The sequence below is a fragment of the Pongo abelii genome, chromosome 10, assembly GCF_028885655.2.
Source record: "Pongo abelii isolate AG06213 chromosome 10, NHGRI_mPonAbe1-v2.0_pri, whole genome shotgun sequence".
Lineage (NCBI taxonomy): Eukaryota > Metazoa > Chordata > Mammalia > Primates > Hominidae > Pongo > Pongo abelii.
Genome location: NC_071995.2, coordinates 53066323 through 53092527, shown reverse-complemented (window position 1 = coordinate 53092527; position 26205 = coordinate 53066323). Strand labels below are relative to the sequence as shown.

General features: G+C 35.0%; 1 protein-coding gene and 1 pseudogene across 1 annotated transcript; one reads left to right on the top strand and one right to left on the bottom strand.

Moving 5' to 3' along the window:
- The first annotated feature begins 6110 nt into the window (after positions 1–6110).
- Positions 6111–8684, top strand: LOC100456495 (olfactory receptor 6C6). Its single transcript, XM_009236148.3, has 2 exons — positions 6111–6361; positions 7412–8684. Exon 2 carries the CDS (start codon positions 7437–7439, stop codon positions 8379–8381), a length of 945 nt encoding a protein of 314 aa, XP_009234423.3. The 5' UTR covers positions 6111–6361; positions 7412–7436; the 3' UTR covers positions 8382–8684.
- A 9842-nt stretch (positions 8685–18526) lies between these two features.
- LOC100457227 (olfactory receptor 6C6-like) lies at positions 18527–19296 on the bottom strand (annotated as a pseudogene).
- Positions 19297–26205: the final 6909 nt, after the last annotated feature.

Sequence of the window (26205 nt, the reverse complement as noted above, 5' to 3'; positions counted from 1 at the left end):
CGCTCAGGACTTGCTTTATGAATCTGGGTGCTCCTGTATTGGGTGCATATATATTTAGGATAGTTAGTTTTTCTTGTTGAATTGATCCCTTTACCATTATGTAATGGTCTTCTTTGTCTCTTTTGATCTTTGTTGGTTTAAAGTCTGTTTTATCAGAGACTAGGATTGCAACCCCTGCCTTTTTTTGTTTTCCATTTGCTTGGTAGATCTTCCTCCATCCTTTCATTTTGAGCCTATGTGTGTCTCTGCATGTGAGATGGGTTTCCTGAATACAGCACACTGATGGGTCTTGACTCTTTATCCAATTTGCCAGTCTGTGTCTTTTAATTGGAGCATTTAGTCCATTTACATTTAAAGTTCATATTGTTATGTGTGAATTTGATCCTGTCATTATGATGTTAGCTGGTTATTTTGCTTGTTAGTTGGTGCAGTCTCTTCGTAGTCTCGATGGTCTTTACATTTTGGCATGATTTTGCAGTGGCTGGTATCGGTTGTGCCTTTCCATGTTTAGTGCTTCCTTCAGGAGCTCTTTTAGGGCAGTCCTGGTGGTGACAAAATCTCTCAGCATTTGCTTGTCTGTAAAGTATTTTATTTCTCCTTCACTTATGAAGCTTAGTTTGGCTGGATATGAAATTCTGGGTTGAAAATTCTTTTCTTTAAGAGTGTTGAATATTGGCCCCCACTCTCTTCTGGCTTGTAGAGTTTCTGCCGAGAGATCTGCTGTTAGTCTGATGGGCCTCCCTTTGAGGGTAACCCAACCCTTCTCTCTGGCTGCCCTTAACATTTTTTCCTTCATTTCAACTTTGGTTGAATTCAACTTTGGTGAATCCGACAATTATGTGTCTTGGAGTTGCTCTTCTCGAGGAGTATCTTTGTGGTGTTCTCTGTATTTCCTGAATCTGAATGTTGGCCTGCCTTGCTAGATTGGGGAAGTTCTCCTGGATAATATCCTGCTGAGTGTTTTCCAACTTGGTTCCCTTCTCCCCGTCACTTTCAGGTGCACCAATCAGTTGTAGATTTGGTCTTTTCACGTAGTCCCATATTTCTTGGAGGCTTTGCTCATTTCTTTTTATTCTTTTTTCTCTAAACTTCCCTTCTCGCTTCATTTCATTCATTTCATCTTCCATCACTGATACCCTTTCTTCCATTTGATCGCATCAGCTCCTGAGACTTCTGCATTTTTCACGTAGTTCTTGAGCCTTGGTTTTCAGCTCCATCAGCTCTTTTAAGCACTTCTCTGTATTGTCTATTCTAGTTATACATTCTTCTAAATTTTTTTCAAAGTTTTCAACTTCTTTGCCTTTGGTTTGAATATCCTCCTGTAGCTTGGAGTAATTTGATCGTCTGAAGCCTTCTTCTCTCAGCTCGTCAAAGTCGTTCTCCGTCCAGCTTTGTTCCATTGCTGGTGAGGAACTGCGTTCCTTTGGAGGAGGAGAGGTACTCTGCTTTTTAGAGTTTCCAGTTTTTCTGCTCTGTTTTTTCCCCATCTTTGTGGTTTTATCTACCTTTGGTCTTTGATGATGATGATGTATAGATGGGTTTTTTGTGTGGATGTCCTTTCTGTTTGTTAGTTTTCCTTCTAACAGACGGGACCCTCAGCTGCAGGTCTGTTGGAGTACCTGGCCGTGTGACGTGTCAGTCTGCCCCTGCTGGGGTGTGCCTCCCAGTTAGGCTGCTCGGGGGTCAGGGGTCAGGGACCCACTTGAGGAGGCAGTCTGCCCATTCTCAGATTGCCAGCTGCGTGCTGGGAGAACCACTGCTCTCTTCAAAGCTGTCAGACAGGGACATTTAAGTCTGCAGAGGTTACTGCTGTCTTTTTGTTTGTCTGTGCCCTGCCCCCAGAGGTGGACCTACAGAGGCAGGCAGGCCTCCTTGAGCTGTGGTGGGCTCCACCCAGTTCAAGCTTCCTGGCTGCTTTGTTTACCTAAGCAAGCCTGGGCAATGGCGGGCTCCCCTCCCCCAGGCTTGCTGCCACCTTGCAGTTTGATCTCAGACTGCTGTGCTAGCAATCAGTGAGACTCTGTGGGCATAGGACCCTCTGAGCCAGGTGCGGGATATAATCTCCTGGTGCGCCGTTTTTTAAGTCCGTCGGAAAAGAACAGTATTCGGGTGGGAGTGACCCGATTTTCCAGGTGCTGCCTGTCACCCCTTTCTTTGACCAGGAAAGGGAACTCCCTGACCCGTTGCGCTTCCTGAGTGAGGCAATGCCTCGCCCTTCTTTGGCTCGTGCAGGGTGCGTGCACCCACTGACCTGCGCCCACTGTCTGGCACTCCCTAGTGAGATGAACCCGGTACCTCAGATGGAAATGCAGAAATCACCCGTCTTCTGTGTTACTCACGCTGGGAGCTGTAGACTGGAGCTGTCCTATTCAGCCATCTTGGCTCCTCCCCCCACCTGCTGTACATTTAATTTTCTCTTCCTTCTTTTATTTTCTGAGGTGGAAATAATGTTCTGATTTCAACTGTATGCATTTAATCATGTGTATACACACACATATGTGTGTGTGTATATATATGTATATGTCACTGTATAGTTTAATTTTCCCCCAAATGTGCATTTAATGCAGTAAATTTCTCTCTGTAAGCACTATTTTACTTCTATCTCCAAATTTTTGGTGTGGTATTTTTTTATTTTCATGTAGCTTAAGATAGTTTTATTTTTCCCTTGAGACTTTCTTTTTTATGTGTAGGTTATTTAGAATTTTATTGTTTAATTCCAAATATTTGTGGATTTTCTAATATATTTGCATTATTGATTTGTAGCTTAATTTTATTATGGCCTGATAATGTAAATTGTCATTTTATGGTCCAGAATTTGACCTGTTTTGGTCAATGCTTCATCTTCCCTTGAAAAATATTAGTTCCTTGACTACAAAAGTGAGACATGAAGATAGAGAAAGGGTTACCATCAAAAATATCAATCTTGGAGAGCCTATAATAATGTAAATATAATCAATAATCCATAGGAGCAGAGAATATGGGAGGTAATTTTGCTTACTTTATATATACTAAAATTGAATATTAGTATTTAAGTGAGTGCCATTATCCCTAGTATCAGGTAGAATCAGTATGTTAACCCAAGTTCATTGACTGAAAGTCCGGGGTTGTTTTTATTACAATCAAATATTTTGGTGAAATGGTAGGATGTACACTGCTCTTTGTATTGTTCAAAACAGGGTTATATGTTCATGATGGTATTGTGTAGAATCATATTCCTAAATTCACAGTGACTAAATTTCTAAAATTTATTAAAATACAAAAGGGCAGCTGACACATTATTCGTATCATTACAATTTCATTATAGAAGATTTCATCCTTGATTATTTATTTACTATAAAACTCATAAAAATTTAGGATATGTAGCCTGTCTATAAAAAATAGAAAATATTTTTCATCTTTTGACCATTCCCTTATGCTGTTTTGCATAGGGATTATTGACTAAGATAATTTATTTGTTTGCCCTTATGAAGAGTTCCAACTTTACTCAAAATATAACATGTAAAATCAAAGAAATCTTGATAGTCTACAATTTCAAACTTATTTGGCCCATTCACTATATAATAAACTTAACATCACTATCTCTTATATACACATGTAAAAGCACATATACATTATTTATCATAAAGTCATATAGTGTATGAAATTAATACATAACTTTGTTACTTTCCCTTCACTCTGATTTTATTCTATGCTATTTGTAATGGCTATATATATACATATATATATATAATGAAAATCTTCTACACAGCAAAGCAAACAATCTTTAAGGTGGAAAGGCAACCTATGGAATTGGAGAAAGTATTTGTAAATTGTAAAACCCCGATGAAAGATTAATCTCCAAAATATAAATGAAACTTCTACAATTGAATAACAACCCTAAATTTAGGTAAACAACCCTAAATAATAACTCAATAACTCAATTAGAAAACAGGCAAAGGTCTTGACTATACATTTCTCCAAAAAAAAAAAACCACACACAAATAACAAAGAGGTATTTGAAAATATCTTCAGCATAACAATCATCAGGAAATGCATATCCAAGCAACAATGAGATATCACCTCACATCTGTTAGGATGGCTATTATCAAAAAGCAAAAGATAGTTTATTTTGCTGTGCAGAAGCTGTTTAATTTAATTAGGTCCCACTTGTCAATTTTTGTTTTTGTTCCAATTGTTTTTGGTGTCTTCATCATTGAATCTTTGCCAGGGCCTATGTCCAAAGTATTATTTCCTAGGTTATCCTCCAGGGTTTTTATAGTTTTAGGTTTTACATTTAAGTCTTTAATCCATCTTGAGTTGTTTTTAGTATATGGTGTAAGGAAGGGATGTGGTTTCAATCTGCATATGACTAGCCAGTTATCCCAGCACCGACGCAGCAATCCTACTATTGGGTAAATACCCAAAGGAATACAAATTGTTTTACCACAAAGATATATGCATGTATATGCTCATTGTAGCACTATTCATGATAGCAAAGACATGGAATCAATCTAAATTCCCATCAATGATAGACTGGACGAAGAAAATGTTGTAATATACACCATGAAACACTACACAGCCATAAAAACAGAGCAAGATCATGTCCTTTGCAGCAACATGGGTGGAGCTGGAGGTCATTATCCTAAGTGAACAAATGCAGGAACAGAAAACCAAATACCTCGCGTTCTCACTTATAACTGGGAGCTAAACATTGAGTACCCATGGATGCAAAGAAGGTAACAACAGACACCAATGCCTACTGGAGGGTAGAGGGTAGGAGGAGGGTGAGGATTGAAAACTACCTGTTGGGTATTATGTTTATTACCTGGGTGACAAAATAATCTGTACACCAAACTCCAATGAAATGCAATTTACCTATATGACAAACCTGCAGATGTAACTGTGAACCTAAAATAAATGTTTTCCTTTTAAAATAAAAGATATTGTTCATGAGAATGTGGAGAAATTAGAACTATTGTACATTGTTGTTGGGAATGGAAAACAGTGCAGTCATGGGGAAAAACATTAAAATGGAGCTATCATAAGATCCAGGAATCCCACTTCTAGGTACACATCCAAAAGAATTGAAACCAGGATCTCAAATTTATATCTGCACTCCCATGTTCAATGTTGATATAGCATGTATAAAATCAACTCTCTTCTCTCTCTCTCCATATATTTCTATCTATATCTATATCCATATCTAATATATATCTATCTTATGGGCCAGTGTAGACCTAAGTAGTCTTCTAAATAGCCTGTTAAAAAGAGGCAAATAATATAGAAATAATTTTAATGGTTAATGAATGAGGTTGAATTTAATGAAAAAGTTCACCTTTTGTGGGTACATCATTTGATGTGCTTTGCCAAATATATATAGTCATGCAATTCCCCCACAATCAAGATATAAAACATTTTCATTATCCTAAAAAGTTCCCTTCGGGAACTTCTGTAGCTAATCTCTACTGTAGCTAATTTTCTGCCTCTGGAACTACTGATCAAATATCTGTTCCTGTAGTTTTGATCTTTTCCAGAATCATATAAATGAAACCATATAGTACTTTTATGTGATTGTAAATCATTTGTATCTGTTTCTTTCACTTAGCATACCATTTTTAAGATTCTTGTTTTTATGTATCAGTAGTTTATTCCGATATATGTGTAAACCAGTTTGAGATGGTCCGATGTTGCCCTGGACAGTGAACTGCTGATGTTACTTTTAAATATCTCATTGATTTTTCTAAATCACTTACAATACTCCTCTGGGATACTTTTTCTTCAGCTAAAGTAGCCTAGAGTGGTGTCTTTTATTGCTGATAATTAGTGCTTCTGTAACACTGACCCCTAGAGAAAAGTTTGTCTTTGTTTTATTTCAATAGATTCCCTTGAGTCTATAGTAAGTAAAAACGATAAAATTCCAGCATTTTATAAATGCACAATTGGTAATATACAATATCTCTTTCTTGCAATAATTGTTTATCTTTCATCAAATAATTTCTTGATTTTAATTTTCACTTCCCAATCTTATTTTATTTCAAAGAATATATATCTATCTTGTTTGAGGCTTTGAGTGATGGCAATCTCAATTGTAATAACAAAATTTCACAAAGTTTAAGTTACTTGGAAAGAAAGATAGATGTCCATTAAAATTATTAATACCTGAGTCTCAATCTTTATAGTGAGGATGAAGTTGAGGAAATGTGGAAATTCTCTACAGAAACACAATATGTACACATTGCCTCTCCCCACAAAAATCATTGGTAATAAATATGCCTATTGGATAATAAAATGTGGTCATAAAATGAGTAGAATTGTCACTAATTATGTTAGCATGCATCTCTTCCATGCACACAGAAAGAAATGAATAATAGATCCAAAAAAGGTCAGTCAACTATAATTTTAACTTAGTCTAAAATCAGAAATTAAGGCAAATGTACAGTAAGTGCAACTCATGGAGTTAAATTTGGCTACTGAATTTTCATGCTTTATAAATGTGTTTTAATAGTACATTAATTTTATAGTTACATACTAATAAGTGTTGTAATCTGTTTTATTCATATACCATTGCATCAATATAATGAAGTAGACTGATGCATTTAATATAACATAAAAATAGTACGAACTGAGACTAAATAGAATTCTTATATGTAGAAAGGATAGAAAGTAGTATTTCTTCAGGGATTTTTAATGGTGTTATAAAGAATATGGAGGAAGTAAAAAATAGCCGAAATTATGTAGCCACACTAATAAAATGACATTTCAAAAAGGTTAATTGAAGACACAATTTTTTATTAAAATATATAACTTCTTTATTTTATCATGTTTTCATTTATTTGTCCCATAAGCTCTTAAATGACTGTTGGTTTGAATATAGAAAAGTGCCAATAAAAATAATGTTAATAATATGGTGTATTCTCAATGCGAAGAAAATATCAAAACTATTGAAATGAGGATCTTCATTTATTGGATCAATACTGCCATAGTCATTGATCAGCACAGGAATTATAATTTAACCCTAAATCCTGGTTTTGAAACATCATCCTCATACTCGTTATAAAAAGACAAACTAACAGTATAATTTGTACAGATATGTTAGAAATAATAGAGAAAAAAATTTAAAATATTAATATGATTTTGTTTAAATTACAAATGCAGAGTAGAGTTCATCTGACAGTGACAAGCTAAAATTCATATTTGCCAAAAATATGTATTATTCAAGTTCTGGAAGAAACTTTGTGAGGAATATTATAAAGAGAACTAGTAGATTAGAGCAAATTTTGAATTCACCTATGGCATGTAATTATGTGTCATCTGCAATTTCAGGCTGGAGAAACCATTTGCACATGGATAAATTTAAAAAGATATTTTTTCTGCTTTAGAAATACATATATGTATACATATGTATAAATTTTGTTTTTCCCTTTCTATGTAGATTTGATAAGGATCACAAAAGAGAAATGAAGAACCAATCAATGGAAATAGAGTTCATTCTCCTAGGATTGACAGATGACCCACAGTTGCAAATTGTGATTTTCCTGTTTCTATTTCTCAACTACACCTTGAGCCTGATGGGGAACTTCATCATCATCATCCTCACCCTGTTGGATCCCCGGCTCAAGACACCAATGTATTTCTTTCTCCGTAATTTCTCCTTTTTGGAAATAATATTCACAACAGTGTGTATTCCTAGATTCTTGATAACCATTGTGACTAGAGACAAAACCATTTCTCATAATAATTGTGCAACTCAATTATTTTTTATCCTTTTACTGGGAGTTACTGAGTTTTACCTCCTGGCTGCCATGTCCTATGACCGCTACATTGCCATCTGCAAACCACTGCATTATCCAATCATTATGAGCAGCAAAGTCTGCTACCAACTGGTACTTAGCTCTTGGGTAACTGGATTCTTAATCATATTTCCCCCATTGGTCATGGGACTCAAGCTGGATTTTTGTGCTTCCAAAATTATTGACCACTTTATGTGTGAAACTTCTCCTATTCTGCAGATCTCCTGCACAGATACCCATGTCCCAGAATTGATGTCTTTTACCTTAGCTGTGGTGACACTTGTGGTCACACTGGTATTAGTGATTCTCTCTTACACTTGCATTATTAAGACCATTCTGAAATTCTCTTCTGTGCAGCAAAGGAGCAAAGCGTTTTCCACCTGTACTTGCCACATGATTGTTGTCTCCATGACATATGGTAGCTGTATCTTTATGTATATTAAACCATCTGCAAAAGAAAGAGTGACTGTATCCAAAGGTGTAGCTTTGCTGTATACTTCAATTGCCCCTTTACTAAATCCCTTCATTTATACTCTCAGAAACCAGCAGGTGAAAGAAGTCTTCTGGGATGTATTACAAAAGAATTTGTGTTTTTCTAAAAGACCATTTTAAGAATCTGCTACAAATTACAACTTTACCATAAAAACTGGAAAACGTCCTGGCACGGTGGCTCATGCCTATAATCACAGCACTTTGGGAGGCTGAGGCGGGTGGTTACCTGAGGTCAGGAGTTCGAGACCAGCCTGGCCAACATGATGAAACCCCCCCGTCTTTCCTTAAAAGTACAAAAATTAGCCTGTCGTGGTGGAGAGTGCCTGTAATCCCAGCTACTCAGGAGTCTGAGGCAAGAGAATAGCTTGAACTTGGGAGGCGGAGGTTGCAGTGAGCCCAGATGGCGCCACTGCACTCCAGCTTGGGCGACAAGAGTGAGACTCTGTCTCAAAAAATAAATAAATAAATAAATAAAAATAAATATAAAAAAAGTTGGATTAAGGAATTGAAGAAAGTTAGAGTGGAACTGAGCCATAAAGTTCTTCAAGAGACTATCCTATAACTGATAACTGATAAGGTAGAAAAACTGGAAAACATGTTTTATACATTTATTTTGATCATGTTCTCCCACCTTAAGAGTTATCTCACATAGGATAGTGTCTTGAAGAATTTTATAGCTCAGTTCCACTCTTACATTATATTCTTTCTCATGAAATGTTTCACACTACTACAATCACTTCCTCGATTCTTTAATCCAACTTTTAAATAACACCTCTTTATGGCATATCACTTTTCAGAAACCATGACTTTGAATAAAATATGCCTTGTATAAATGTAACTTGGCATATGTAATTTGATAACTAATTCACCATATATTTATTGTTATCTATGTTATTGCAGACATTGTGAAGGGTTCAATCGGTACCTTTAAGAAACTTTCATTGTTTAAAGGACATAAACACATAAACAAAATAGGATCATGCATTACTTAACAATGGGGATACTTCTGAGAAATGTATCACTAGGTGATTCTGTTGTACAAACATCCAAGTGTACTTACAGGAACCTAGGTGGTACAGCTTACTACACACCTATGCCATATAGTATAGCTCTTGTTTCTAGGCTGCAAACTGGTACAGCATGTTACTGTACTAAATACTGTAGGCAATTGTAACACAATGGTAAGTATTTATACATCTAAGCATATCTAAACACAGAAAAGGTACAATAAAAATATGGTATTATAATATTATGGGGCCATCATTGTACATGCAGTCTGTCATTGACCAAAACGTTATTATGTGGGACATGACTGTATTGATATACAGCATCTAATTAGTGTTGTAATAAAGATCTACAAAAACATTCATGGGGCAGAGAGGATGGCTTCCATGGAATTTTGGAGACAAGGGAAGCCTTTCAGGAGAAAGTAATAATTATGCTAAAATATGCATAAGGAAAGATGACTCAGATATAAATATATGCAAATAACACAGAGGTATTAGATAACCACATGCATTTGGAGAATTAGTATATCTCATTATTAGAAAATGGCTTCAAGATATTCAGTTAGGTTCAGTAAAATCTTTTCTACACACTCTGGAACACTGCGCAGATCATGCACACTTTTTAAGCGTTAGTTTCTCCATATGTAAAGTGGGAGAAATGTACCCCATACCTCATTGCTCAGTAAATATATGCTATTAGAACAATTTACCACTCAATAAAAGATAGCACTTAAATTTTTGAACAATTCAAGAATGTGGTACAACTAATATTTTTGTGTGCTGATGAAAGTAAAGTCAACAATAAGTTTGAGGAGGTTGAAGGGTGAAAGCATAAAGGGCCCTGTTTGCCAGGATAGTATTTTGGACTTAAATCTATCATATCAGTAATTTTCAAAGGTTTGACTTTCAAGAATCACCCAGATGAAGGGTGTCCAATCTTTTGGCTTTCCTGGGCCACAGTGGAAGAAGAAGAATTGTCTTGGGCCACACATAAAACACACTAACACTAATGACAGCTGATGAAGTTTAAAATAATCACAAAAACATCTCACAATGTTCTAAGAAAGTTTACAAATTGATGATGGGCCACATTCAAAGCTGTCCTGTGCCGCATATGGCTCATGGGCCGTGAGTTGGACAAGCTTGACCTCGATATTTTGTAAATGTAATTTCGAGTTATCATTTTTACTGCTTCCGAGTCAATATTTCTGGGGTAGAGTTAATGTAGCCTATGTTTAATATGCACCCCAGGAGGCTGGGCGTGGTGGCTCACACCTGTAATCCAGTACTTTGGGAGGCTGAGGTGGGTGGATCACGTGGTCAGGAGTTCAAGACCAGCCTGGCCAAGATGGTGAAACCCTGTCTCTACTAAAAATACTAAAAAATTAGCTGGGCTTGGTGGCAGACACCTGTAATCCCAGCTGCTCAAGAGGCTGAAGCAGATAATTGCTTGAACCCGGGAGGTGGAGGTTGCAGTGAGCTGAGATCACACCACTGCACTCCAACCTGGGTGACAAAGCGAAACTCCATCTCAAAAAAAAAAAAAAAAAAGCACCCCAGGTTATTGTAGATAACCTGCATGTTAAATGTCAAGTAAAGGCTACAATCTCATTGTCATTTCCAACTAGAGAGAAATCATTGAAAGTGTATTTAAGATGAAAAATTTAATGTTAACCTCTTGTTTTTAGGGAGATTACTCTTGGAAATGATATGGAATATGGGCTGTCTTATGATTAGGGAGCAGGTGAGGGGGCCTTTATTTTAAACTATTTATAAATTTTAAATCTTAGTGTATAAATGTGACGGAGGGACTAGAATACAGGTAAAGAGTCAAAGATATTTACAAGAAAGAAATTAGAGATTTTAATAAACTTTTGGATTGTGAGAATAATTGAAAGGGAGGGTTTGGGTTTAATTCTCCATTTTCACTCCCAACCACATATACAGTAAATGATTATAAGGAAGGTCATTTTACTCCACAGTATATAGCAATTCTGACTATTGCATTTTGGTCTTGAATTAAGATAATCCTTTCACGTCCTCCAGATAAACAACTTGCCCACAAGTTTTAATCTTATTATATTCGTGCATCTGGATAAAAACAGTCTGGGGAGAGACAAGGAGAGAGAGAAAGAGGAAGAGAGTGTGAGAGAGACACAGAGGGAGAGAGAGAGAGAGATTTGATCCCAACTAAACAAGATTTATTTTTTCAGGAGTTCTGAAACAACCTAATACTTAGACATTAATTTTTCTCATTCTGTATACAAATCTCATCTCCACTTTCTGAAAATCTAGACTATATCTTCATAATATAAAATTATAGTATCATTTGATTTTCAGTATGAAAATATCCTTCCATGTATTCATTTATCTCTGAGGAAACTCAGGCCCCATGATCTCAGATAACTTTCCTCAGATAATGTAATTGGTTAATGGTGTAAGACTTTCATCCCCAGGACCATAATTGCATCTTCATTTTCATCACCATCTTCATCTTTTTTTGTCATTGTCATCAGTGTCATGATCACATATCTAAGACATTCAAATGTATGAACAGAACTAATTTATATTTCTTATTGATGTAGGAATGTTATTATCATCTTTATTCATTCTCTGGTTTCCTGTATGTAGATAAAAGCAGGCAAAAGCTATTCTTGTTTACCACAGTACTATATCAAATCTTAATTTATGTTCAATTCCTTTATTTTACCCCTCAGTTTTAATAATGCATTGCCAGCAAATTATGAAGTGATAGCTATGATAACATCTTAAGCATGTAGATGACATTTAATAAAGTATTTTTATGGTTCTGTTTCAATTACAGAATCAAATAGGCACCTTGAAAATTAAGAAAAAATTATTCAGTTGTAATGTTTCTAATGATTCCAAACATAACTTTTTTCATAGGACAAATTATCAGTTTTGAAAGGGAATGGTCATTGTACAAAATCAAAATTGCTGAGAATGAAAGCATTAATAGCAGATCTGTAATTCTCTCACTCTATCCTTGATGATGCATGAGGTAGTTTTGATTTAGATTAGACCTTGCAAATGCTCAGATAGAATTTACTAGTTGAAAGACAACCAGCTGCTTGGGAGGCTGAGCCATGGGAATAACTTGAATCTGGGAGGTGGAGGCTGCAGTAAGCCAAGGTTGCACCACTACACTCCAGCCTGGGTGACAGAGCCAGACCCTCTCTCAAAAAAAAAAAAAAAAAAAAAAAACGAAAGAAACTGTTAATATAGGTGTTAATATAGGCAATAGTATGGACGAATCTCAAAATAATTAGGCTGGGTGAAAGAAGCCTAGTCAAAAAGAATACTGCATTATTCCATTCCTATAACATTCTAGAAAATGTGATAGTAAATAGAAATGTAATCTACAGTGACATAAAGCACGTAAGTGATTCCTGAAGGATGGTGACAGAGGTATAGTAAGCAGGGATACAATGTTGCATTAGGAAACTTTGGTAGTGCTGGAATGTTCAATGTTGTACTTGCAGTGATGATTTCAGCTTTATATAATTCTTAGAAAATATAAAATAAGGCTGGGCACCGTGGCTCACACCTGTAATCCCAGCATTTTGGGAGGCCGAGGTGGGTAGATCATTTGAGGCCAGGGGTTTGAGACCAGCCTGGACAACATGGCGAACCCAGTCTCTACTAAAAATAGAAAAATTAGCCGGGTGTGGTAGTGCACACCTGTAATCCTAGCTACTTCAGGGGCTGAGGCAGGAGAATCACTTGAACCTGGGAGGCGGAGGTTGCAGTTCATGCATGTTAAGATCATGTGACTGCACTCTAGCCTGGGCAACAGAGTGAGATTCTGTCTCAAAAAAAAAAAGAAAGAAAGAAAAAGGAAAAAGAAAATATAAAATATTTTACACATGTCAAAGCTTATATTATATACTTTAAATCTATGCAGTTTCTTCCATACCACCTCAATAAAGCTTTTAAAATGTTTATTGACTCAAAATGAATCATTATGCTGAATAAATACTGCATATAATAAATACGTGCTTTTTGTATATAAGACCCAATGGTTTTATAAAATTGTTATGAAAACAAATCTAGAGTTGTTCCTTATCAACATAATGTCATTAAAACCATTGGTTAATATAAGGTTTATCTCAAAGTCTTTTTCTCAATTCTAGTTCCTTTTCTACATAGCAAATTTATGTTAAGTAATTCTGATCATGGGAAATAATGCACAGTCTTCTCCTTGAGCAGCACTAGTGTGGGTCAGCACATTCAATCATTCAGCAAGCTTCCAGCCAGGAAAAGAACAATTTCTTTGTGTAGGTATTTCAACTTGGCTTCAGGAAGGTAATCAAACCACATTTTTTCTTTTCTCTATCCCACTCCTCTTGTTTCTGGTTTTAAGATCAATGCTTCCAGCTCTTTGTAAGCATGATATAAATGCATCTACTTCCAGTTGGTGGTGACAATCTTTAGACTGGCATACAATGCCTTATATTTTGAACCTTTATAGCAATTCATGAGCAATACAAAATTCTCATTTGATATCCAAATTTGCAAGCTACTTTTATGTATTACCAAAAGTGCGATTACTAGTATTATCACTGAATGATTCCGAGACTCTTAAATTATTAAAAATGTTTTTTTCCCATGTTCTACTCCTAGAGTCCTATTTTCCATTTCTTCTGAAAGCTTCATCTTTAGGTATTTCACACCCCACTACCCCTGAAAACAACATTATTGTTTTGATGATTAAAAGAGTAATCCTGCATTGAACCACTGTATTCATTTATAAGGGTCTCACTATTAAAATTAGTTAAAGTATAACTACAGAGAATGTTAAACAAGTCTGCCTGGCTGGGCCCCGTGGCTCACGCCTGTAATCCCAGCACTTTGGGAGTCTGAGGCAGGCGGATTGCCTGAGGTCAGGAGTTTGAGACCAGTCTGGCCAACATGGTGAAACCCCGTCTCTACTAAAAATATACACAAAAAATAGCTGGGCATGGTGGCATGCGCCTGTAATCCCAGCTACTCAAGAAGCTGAGGCAGGGGAATTGCTTGAACCAGGGAGGTGGAGGTTGCAGCTAGCCGAGATAGCACCACTACACTCCAGCCTGGGCAACAGGGTGAGACTCCATCTTAAAAAAAAACAAAAACAAAAACAAAACAAAACAAAACAAAAAACAAGAAAAAAGAAAAAAAGAAGTCTGCCCATAGTCTGTAGTCAATGAAACTAGAAACACTTAATTGGGGATAAATTGAATCCAAATTTAGATTCAACTGTGAAAATGGCAACCCATTTTGGCCTCCTTTTTACTGTGGAGAACTTTCTTTTGCTTATTAAGCTTTTGCTCCAACCTCACCCTTGTGGCCACACTTACTAATTTTCTTGGTTGTGAGACAATGAGCTCAGATAACACTTCAGGCAACGAGACCATTGACCCTAGACCACTTCAATTTCTCTTAGCATGTCTCCAACGCTGATATCACTCTTTGGGTAGAGCCAGTGATAGAAGCAATGATTTGGAATTTCTGAAACCATGGCTTTGGTTGTTTCTTTTCTTTTTTTTTTTTTTTAAGTTTTGGAGTGCTCTTTATTCGAAATTCTTCATTAGATCCATATGTACTTTTAAGGCTCTGGCAATCACATTTATAACCTTGAAAGCCATTTTTAATTGAGAACAGAAGTGTGTCACAAATAGTTTTTTTTTATTATTATTATACTTTTAAGTTTTACGGTACATGTGCACAATGTGCAGGTTAGTTACATATGTATACATGTGCCATGCTGGTGTGCTGCACCCATTAACTCGTCATTTAGCATTAGGTATATCTCCTAATGCTATCCCTCCCCCCTCCCCCCACCCCACAACAGTCCCCAGAGTGTGATGTTCCCCTTCCTGTGTCCATGTGTTCTCATTGTTCAATTCCCACCTATGAGTGAGAATATGTGGTGTTTGGTTTTTTGTTCTTGCGATAGTTTACTGAGAATGATGATTCAAAGAAGCTACTTTGAATTCTATGTTGCCAACTGAATACCACATATGACTTTTTTTTTTCAACTTTTATTTTAGGTTTAAGGGGTATATGTGCAGGTCTGTCACATGAGTGAATTGCATGTTGCTGAGGTTTGGGGTACAAATGATCCCATCACCCAGGTAGTGCGCATATTTGATAGGTCATTTTTTAGCTATCACTTCCCTTTCCCTCTCTAGTAGTCCCCAGTAGCTATTGTTCCCATCTTTATGTCCATGTGTACCCAATGTTTACCTCCCATTTATAAGTGAGAATATGCAGTATTTGGTTTTCAGTTTCTGCATTAATTTATTTAGGATAATGGCCTGCAGCTACATCCATGTGGCTGCAAAAGACATGATTTAATTCTTTTTTTATGATTGTGCAGTATTCCTGTATTTGACCTTTCTAATTGTTCTGTAAATGCAGAGGAGATACTAGGAGGCCATTTTCCAGAATCCCCTTATCAGTATAGTTCTATCTTAGAAAGTTTTTCAGTGAGAGTACTTTGCTCAAAATTTGGAAGTTGTAAGAGAAGCAAAGGCCGTTATTTTCCAGAGGTATTTATAGTCAAACCGGAGAGCAAGGTGAGATCCATAGTAACTTCTCATTAAGTGTTTGAGAACTATATACGTTACTGCTAAGACTATTGGTTAGAACTTTCTCAGAAATTACTGAAAGTCACTGCCATTTCCTACTGAGCTTTCCTGAATCATTCTCTGTAGGGCTTTGAGCTGAAATCACTAGTTCTAGTTTCCTCAAACTTCATCTCTGGTTCTCAGACTTTTGCTTCCCTTCCACTCTTCAAAAGAAGGTTGAGTCTTGGAGCCTACTGCATACAAAACAGTATAAGTTAATTTGGGGTTGAAATGGGTCACTAAAATGAGCAACCAAATGAGGAATTGAGATCCTCCATGTATATCCTTTTTCTTTTCCTTTAGAGACAATTTTTGAAGCTCCACTGCCTTGGAGAATAGGACTGAGAAGTAGAGTCACCAAGACATAGGGCAAAAATTCCTTCCAATTAACTCCCATTTGTTGGATCAGCTTATTTCTAAAAGACATCATAGGAAGATAGAGGCCTTCAGGGATTGGCAATTCAGAATATGGAATGTAATCAGGTTTCAAAGTGATCAAACTAAATGGTTCAGTTATATGAAGCTATTCCTCAGAGAATAAAAATACCAAAGTATGGGATAAAGGAGAGAATGCTGGCTGTCACAAAAGGACACTAGATATTCTGCTAAATTCTATCAACAAAAAGGAATTAACTATGAATGCATGCAATAGCATGAGTGAAACTCAAAAAATATTATCCTAAGCAAAAGCAGCCATATATAAAGTTCACACAATATGCCCTCTTTTATAAGAAATTCCAGGCTGGGTACCATGTTTCATGCTTGTAACGCCAACACTTTGAGAGGCAGAGGCAGGAGGATTGCTTGAGCTCAGGAATTTAAGACCAACCTGGGCAACACAGCAAGACCTCATCTCTACAAAAATTAAAAAATTAGCTGGGTGTGATGGTGTGCACCTGCAGTCCCAGCTACTTGGGAGGTTGAGGTGGGAGGATTGCTTGAGCTCCGGAGTTTGAGGCTGTAGTGAGCCATAATTATGCCACTCCACTCCAGCCTCTGAGACACTGCCTTGAAATATATATTTATATTTTTATAAAGAAATTTCAGAAAAGACAAAACACATCTATAGTGACTGAAAGAACACCAGCGAATACCTCAATCCAGTGACAGATGGGGTTAGATGTGGGAGATGGAGAATGACTGGAAAGAGGCAAAGGAAACTATTTAATATGTTGTAAATGTTTTCTATATTTTTACATGAATATGAATATTTGTCCAAATGCATTGTTTTATGTATGTTATTGTATAAAAGATATACTTAATCAATTTGGTAAAAATTCACACAAGCAGAATTGATTAGAAGCTTTTAGTTTATGAATTATTTAAAATACATGAAAAGTTTCCCAAACTCAAATATAAGTAAATTATACCTTGAATTTATTTCATGGGTTACTATCACATGTAGGCTTCAGAGATTATAAGACAATATAAACAATTCAAACCAGGGCCTTAAGTTAAATTATTTATTTATTTATTTATGTTTGAGATGGAGTCTCTCTCTGTCACCCAGACTGGAGTGCAATGGCACGATCTTGGCTCACTGCAACCTACGCCTTCCGCGTTCAAGCGATTCTCCTGCCTCAGCCTCCCGAGTAGCTGGGATTACAGGCGTATGCCACCACGCCTGGCTAAGTTTTGTCTTTTTTAGTAGAGATGGGGTTTCACCATATCAGGCTGGTCTCAAACTCCTGACTTCAGATGATCCACCTGCCTCAGCCTCCCAAAGTGCTGGGATTACAGGCATGAACCACTGTGCCTGGCCAAGTTAAATTATTTTTATCCCCCCAAACAACTGAAAATGTTTGCAAATATCATATTCTTAATACTCTTTTTTTTTCACATGGCACATGTACACATATGCAACAAACCTGCACGTTGTGCACATGTACCCTAGAACTTAAAGTATAACAAAATACATATATAAAAAAATTCTTAATATTCTTAATCATCGTAACTCTCCAGGTGAACCTTCTACAGTAGACTAATTTATTTGCATATTTTATACTCTGATTACAGCATCCTAGAACCTTTAATTTTTTTTCTTCATCTTTCAAGGTCCATCATAAGCAATGATCTCTTGGGGGGCTACTTTGATCTTTAAAATTAATCAGATTTTCCACCTCGTTTTTATCACAGCATCAATTACATAATATAATACTTATCAGATTCTGTGTTTTTGACTGTTTTAGGAATGCAAAATACTTAAGAGCAGATACAATACTTAGCAATTAACACACATATTGAAGTAATTGTCTCAGTATATCTAGCAATATTCACTGGTACAAAACATTCAGTATATAAAACTATTATTTATGGAAGAGCTATTTCTAGGCACAGAGGAAATTTAATATTCTGGATTGAAGAAGGTAGTTTATCACTAGACAGTAGGAAGATCTACTCAGAAAAAACAACACAGAGGGCTGCAGAGAACACAGAGATGTAGTAAACCTAATATGATATTATTCAAGCGGAGAAATGGAATGACTCTGAACGAAGGTAATTTATTGAAGACTGCATTCAATTTTCCCATCCATGTTCCAACAGTATATTATTTATATTCAAATGTTGTCTTGTTTCAAAAATAACAAAATCTTTGAAGCCTGTCCTTGAGAGCTTCTTTCACCTTCTAGTTCCTTAGAGTGTAAATGAAGGGGTTGAGTAAAGGGGCAACAGAGGTATTGAGTACAGATACTCCTTTAGTTAAAGTCACCCTTTCTTTTGCTGATGGTTTCATATACATAAAGATACAACTCCCATATGTAATAGAGACAACAATCATGTGTGAAGAACAAGTGGAAAAAGCCTTGGTTTGTTGTTGAACAGAAGGGAATTTTAGAATGGTTTTGATGATGTATGTGTAGGGGAGGATCACTAACAACAACGTGGTGATGAGTGTCAGCACAGCTAAAATAAAAGCCATTAATTCTATAAAACTTGTATCTGTGCAAGAAATCTGTAGAATAGGAGAAGTGTCACATAAGAAGTGATCAATAGTTTTGGAAGCACAGAAATCCAGCTTGAGTCCCAAGACCAAAAGGGGAAAGATGATTAGGAATCCAGTTACCCAAGAGATGATTACAAGTTGGTAGCACACTTTGCTGCTCATAATGATTGGATAATGCAGTGGTTTGCAGATGGCAATGTAGCGGTCATAGGACATGGCAGCCAGGAGGTATAAAACTCAATAACTCCTAATGAAAGAAAGAAGAATAATTGAATTGCACAAGCATTGTCGGAAATTGTCTTGTCTCCAGTCAAAATGCTTTTCAAGAATCGTGGAATGCAAACAGTTGTGAATGAAATTTCTAAGAAGGAGAAATTTTGGAGGAAGAAATACATTGGAGTCTTGAGCCGTGGATCCAGCAGGCTGAGGAGGATAATGGTTAAGTTCCCCATCAGGCTCAGGACATAATTAAAAAATAGAAACAAAAAAATCACAATCTGTAGTAGAGGGTCGTTTGTCAGCCCAAGCAGAGTGAACACTATCTCCATTGATTGGTTCTTCATTTTTCTTCTGTCCTGTGAAATCTGCAGAAAATAAAAACTAATAGCACAAGTAAGAAAATATATTACTTCATTCTCAGCCATAGAAAGTTTCGTATTTAGAAAATTACCCATGTGCAGATATTTTCACAAATCAACTTAGAGTTCATAAAAATGAACATATCCTCCAATTCATCAGTCATGTTTATAAGAATGTTGAGAGAGTCTTCTCTTGTCCAGAGTTAAATAAGTCCTACTTGCCACGTTACTGAAGCCTTTTCAGTCATTTGAAATAAGGTTCATACTTTGGTTAGTGTTAACTTTTGATTCATCTTTCAAGCACTTTATCCCAAAAGGCAGTTTAAATATTTAGTAGTTTGAAATTTCTGAATTTAGCTAACATCTCAAGTAACTTGTTACTTAAGAGATTCATTTATTCATCAAGTTCTATTTTATATTTATTCATTGATATATATTAATCCATCATCAAGTTCAATTTTACATTTTATTTACTTAGTTTTTGTGGTTACATTCCTACAGTTTTTCTAGCTCCACTTACCTGCCTATTCATACTTTATCAATTGCCTTTAGATTCACCACTTTTCCAGTAAGTCATTAACAGTGCCTCAATTCTGTATGACAGATATGTCCAACAGAAAAACTAAAACTAGTCCTTCTATATTTTATCTTCCATTTTTCTTTATTTATAATGGTTTCATATTTCTTTCTTTTGAAAATACAGTAAGAAGCTATATATTGTTTTATTTTCAATGTAAAATGATTTTAAGTACTAGTTGCAGGTCTTCTTACTGACTAGTATTGCAGTTATATTCCATAGTAACTGATTATAATTTATTTTTGGTTAATTATTTTTGCTAAAGAAAGGCTGCTTCGTCTTAGCCAATTTTCAGAATTCCCAGGCAATATTCAAAAGGGCGTTTTTTCCATTTTCTGGCTTCCTTTTATAACAAAGAAGCTATAATAAAAAAACAAACATCATGTAAGTTATTTTTCTTTTTGATTAAAATATTTAAGTATTTCTCTGCTTTTTTACATAGCTTAATATTCTTTTATTTACATATATTCATTTTAAAATTACTGAATCCCTATAAAACATTTGTTTTTAATTAATGAATCCCTAGAATCTTTGTTTAAAACAATGATTGCTCTCTAGTAATCTTAATTTGTGTGTCTTTCATAAATAATAAGTTAATGCATGCATAATAGTACTTGCAACATAAAAATATTTCTATTTTTGTTATCTCTTGGGTTTTTCATTAGTCACTCCTTTTCTAGTATAACAAAATTTACATGTAGTTTATGTGTATATGTATTATAACACATATTTTACATATAACTACATATTATTACATGTAATGTAATAAATATAAATTTACTTTTTTCATATATTATCTGTGAAATTTTTATGATGTGGTAGACTAAATATAATTAGTGAAGTTTTTTAAAAATTTCATCATTGTTCTGCTGATCAAAATCTGGGCTTTGTTAAACACAATAGCTATCTTTAATCTTAAGCTGGATGTAAATGTGTTTGTAGATGTTCTCAACATGTAAATAGCTGCTTTCTAATTTCCTCTATGATTCATTCAATGCAACTACAAGCTCATAGAGATAGATTAAAAAATGAATTAGAGTAACAAACCTGCACATTCTGCACATGTACCCCAAAACTTAAAATAAAAGCTGAAGAAAAAAATTAGACTCATTTGTATATTAAAAAAATGCATTCTATTACATTATATATAAGATATATATGAGGTAAAAATATGAAAATATAGCTGATGAAGTAAAAATTTCTTATATATAAAATAGAAATATACATTAGGAATTTTTAATATATCTATAAATATATATAATAATATATATTTAATGTATATATTAGAAAGTTTTACTTCTTCATCAGAAGGAATAAAGCAAATAGAACAATTTAAGGGCAAATTTAATTCCCTGACTTGGATTTCCAAAGTTGTGCCCTAACTTTTGTTGCACAAAAAGATAAGTTAAAAATGATGTTACCTTACACAGGGTATATTGAATTTGTTTTTATATTATGGTACATGGTAGAATGCAAAGGCTAACAAAATTAAGGATATTTATAATCATTTCAACACAATGTCCCATTATTAAAGAGATATGAAATACCTAGTTTTCTTCAGAAGGATCCATGTAAAAATAAAATGAGATAATATTTTGTTTAAATATTTTCCACTTTCACTTAAGTTCATATTCACTACACATCTCAGGATTCAGACACACACACACAAAATTCTAATGTATCTCTATCATTCTCTACAGTCTGATTAAATTTCTAAAAGTTTTCATTAATACTTAACTAGACTTGTTACACCAAAGATGAAAGCCTAGGAAAAAGAACAGACTTTAAGTAGAGAAATGTCACGTATCCCATTATTCTAATTAAGCTAGAGTTACAGTTTTATCTTTTTGCTCAATAAAGACACAAGGGAATCTATTGAAACTACAAAACAAAAGAAAATAGAGAAAAAATTCCTTAGAGACTGCTTTTCAAAAAATTTATTTATACATATAACAATCTATACTGTCTGTTTTTAAAATCTAGGCAATATGCAACAAAACATCAATTGTTCTCACTGTCATGAGACAACGTGAGAAAATCTACTGGGCTAGTTTTTTCAAGCAAACAAAAAAATCTTTCTGTTACTTTCACTAAAAAAAAAGAAGAAATTCAAAACAAGTGTACAGCAGGCTTGAATATTGCAAACAAATTCAAACTTAAAATGAGGTTTCAATTGTGTACTGGCAGGACACTGGATATGCAAGGGTAATGGGTTTGATTATTTTTAAAAGTGTCCTTTTTATAAATTTGGAAAAAATCAATAGTATTGCATTTGGTTTGTGACATGCAGGTGCAGGATAATTTGAATATCTGAAGCCCGTGAATAGTATTAATATAAAGACTATACTCAAAATGAGTAAAAAGGATTGGTCGTGTATATTGTCTTTGTAACCAAGCTCTAAAAGGTATTAAACAAAGCCCTCTCTAAGGACCACAAAACATGACTCAAAACAAATGTCATCAAAAACAAATCCAAATGACTAGTTACTAATATTTAGATATGAAAAAAAATGCTCACTGTCATCCATTCTTAAGAAAGCATCAGCTCTACTATAGAAATTCAGAGCTGAAAAACAGTCCAGACCTACTACTCTTATACATGAAATACATCAGAACAATTCCTTGGGAAAACAAAAATAAAAACAAATTTGTTCTTTCTTAACTAGTCTTTGAACATTTGTCAAAAAATCAGTTATCTATATATAATAGGTGTGCTGTATTTCTGTACTCTATTCTGTTCCATTAATCTACTTGTTTAAATTAGGGCAATGCTACATTGTACCATTATTCCAAGTATTAAAATCAGATAGTTTTAATGTTCCAACTTTATTATTTTCTTCCAAAGATGCTTGACAATTTCAGGTCTTTTGCACATTTCCATATGAATTTAAGAATCAGTTTGTCAACTTCTACAAAAAAAAAGCTGTAGGAGTTTTGATTGATATTGCATTGAACCTATAGATCAATTTCGGAAGAATAGACAATTGAAAAATATTCAGCATTTTGACCCATTAGCACACTCTATTGCTTCATTTTTTTAAGGTCTTCTTAATTTATTTTGACAATGTTGTGTAGTTTTCAGTGTACACATCATACACATCTTTTGTCAAATTTGTCTCTAAATATGTTGGGCTTTAAAATTTAAGACAGTATTTGACTTTTTTAAAATTTAGAGTAGGCAGGAATATGATTAATTTTTGGATTGATACTATATCCTACAAACTCTCTATACTCATTTACTAAATCTAGTACAATTTAAGTAGATTTAATTGGATTTTCTACTTTCATGATGATGCTGTCTGCAAATAAAGATAGTTTTATTTCTTATTTTTCAATCTGGCTATCTTTTATTTATTTTTCTAGACTTATTTCAGTGGCTAGAACTCCCAGTATCTTGTTGAATAGAAATGAGGAGAGTGAATATCCTTGTCTTTTTCCTGATCTTAGTGGGAAAGCTATCAGGTTTTTCGTTTTGTTTTGTATTTTGAGATTCGTTCTCTCTGTCACCCACAGTGGAGTGCAGTAGTGTGATCATGGCTTGGCTCACTGCAGCCTGGACTTCCTGGACTAAAGTGATCCACCTACCTCAGCCTCCCAAGTAGCTGAGACCACAGGAGTATGCCACCATGCCAGATTAATTTTGTTTTTATTATTTGTAGAGATGGGAGTCTCTCCATGTTCCCAGGCTGGTCTCGAACTCCTGGGCTCAAGCAGTCCTCCTGCCTCAGCTTTCCAAAGTGCTGGAATTGTAGGCGTGAGGCACCATGCCTGGCCGCATTCAGTTTTTTTGCTTCAATGTCAGCTGTAGATTATTTGGATGCCCTTCATCAAATTGAGGCAGTTCCCTTCTATGCCTAGCTTGCTTGGAGTTTTTCTTAGCAATAAATATTGAATCTTATCAAATTATTTATCTATGACTCTTTAAATAAATTTTTAGTTTTTTTAAACACGCAGTAAATTGCATTAGTTTTTTCCTAATGTTAAACTAAAGAGTGCATTCTTGAGATAAGCCTCACTTTGGTCATTATACATTATCATATTTATATATTAATATTATTAAATACAGTTTTATTGTTTTTCAGAATTTTTCTATGTATACTTATGAGGAATATTAACTGTGGTTGTATTTTTTTTAATGTGTTTAATGTGTCCATTTTTGGTGTCAGAGTAATGGTGCCTGAAGATAAATTGGAAAATATTTGCTCCTCTTCAAGTTTTTAGAAGAATTTGTATATAATTGATATTTTTAAAAATTTGTTGCATAACTTACCAGGAAAACTATCCAGTTCTAGATCTTTTTTTTTCCTATGTGAAGCTTTTAAAATACAAATCAATTACTTTAACAGATATAAGACTATTCAACTTATGCATTTCTTTTTGGGTGACCTTTGGCATTTAGTGTTTTTCAATGATTTTGTCCATTTCATCTAAATTGTCTATTATTTAGCATAAAGTTGTTCATAGTATCTCAACATTCTTTTTTTTTTTTCTCGAGATGGAATCTCGCTCTGTTGCCCAGGCCATAGTGCAGTGGCATGATCTCGGTTCACTGCAAGCTCTGCCTCTTGGGTTCACACCATTCTCCTGCCTCAGCCTCCCAAGTAGCTGGGATTACAGGCGCCCGCCACCATGCCCGGCTAATTTTTCGTATTTTTCAGTAGAGACAGGGTTTCACTGTGTTAGCCAGGACAGTCTCGATCTCCTGACCTCGTTATCCGCCTGTCTCGGCCTCCCAAAGTGCTGGGATTGCAGGCATGAGCCACCATGCCAGCCTCAACATTCTTTTAATGACTGTAGGATATGTAGTAATGCCACCTTTCTCAATTCTAAAATTAGTAATTTTTCATTTTTCCCTGATCATTCTAACTAGAGCTGTATCAATTATATTTACTGCCTCAAAGAATTGCTTTTTGCCTCCATTGTTCTTTATTATTGTTGGTTTTTTTTTTAATTTGTTTTATTTGTTTGCTTTTTGTCTTATGGAATTCTATTCTGCTGATTCAGTGGATATAGGATATTATTATCTATGACTGTTTAAATAAATTTTTAGTTTTTATATCAGCTAACAGTGCTGAAATAAGTGGATAGTCATATGACCCAAAATAACCATTAAAGGATTTTGGTTTATTCTAAGAGAATTCATACTTCATTATAAAAAAAGAAAAATAATTTAAAGGAGTTGAATAATGAAATAAATAACCAATTTTATTTTCATAAAGATTGCACTAAAAATAGGTGATGTCATGAAAGAAAAGAAGATATTGAAAAAGAATGAGAAATGAAGACGAATAAAGTAAAAGTTTTTGAAATTTTTACAAATAGATGGTAGAGCTAGATTATATATGATGAATATATCAATAGATACATTGATTGTTATTCATATACCACAAAAAACTTACAAAACTAATATTTGATAAAGTTAGCATTTCAAATAGGTGAACACAGGATGCTTTTTCATAAGTTGTGAAGGTGTAATTGGCTACTTGAGAAAGAAAATAAAAATGCTATCCCTCAGATACCTAACCGGCTTTCCTGAGTGCCCTCTCCCTTCTTTCTGATTCAGATGGCACCTTTTCACATCTCCTCTGATGTGGGACAACTTAAGAATTTTTTTCCTGTGTGATAAATCTAATTATTCTGTCTGTCACGTTAGTTGCTGTGATGTAGGCCAAAGTGCTTCCACAGTGCCTCTTTGTAGTTGCCCCAGTGACTGTTTGAGCAGCAGCCTCTTTGTCTCATAAAGTCTGATGATTTTATAAGGGAGAGTTTCCCCACACAAGCTCTCTCTTTGCCTGCTGCCATCCATGTAAGACGTGACTTGCTCCTCCTTGCCTTCCACCAAGATTGTGAGGCCTCCCCAGCCATGAGGAAATGTGAGTCCATTAATCCTTTTTCCTTATAAATTATCAGTCTCATGTATGTCTTTATTAGCACTGTAAAAATGGACACACACAAGAAATTTAGGAATATAAATCAGTGTCATTCAGATTTTCAAGACGAAGATTTGAAAGAAGAAATACATTGGCATTTTGAGGCAGGGTTCAGCTGGGTGAAGAAGACAAGAAGACAATAAGTTCTGCATCATACTCAACATGCACTTGAGAAATTCAAACAGAAAAAATCACAGTATATTATCAAAGATCATTTGTCAGTCTAAGCCCAATGAATTTCATCTTCATTAATTGGTTATTATTACCCTTTAGTGA

Bases quoted from the DNA above. Each gene is read 5' to 3' on its own strand.
- LOC100456495 (XM_009236148.3), top strand. From the start codon at position 7,437: ATGAAGAACCAATCAATGGAAATAGAGTTCATTCTCCTAGGATTGACA.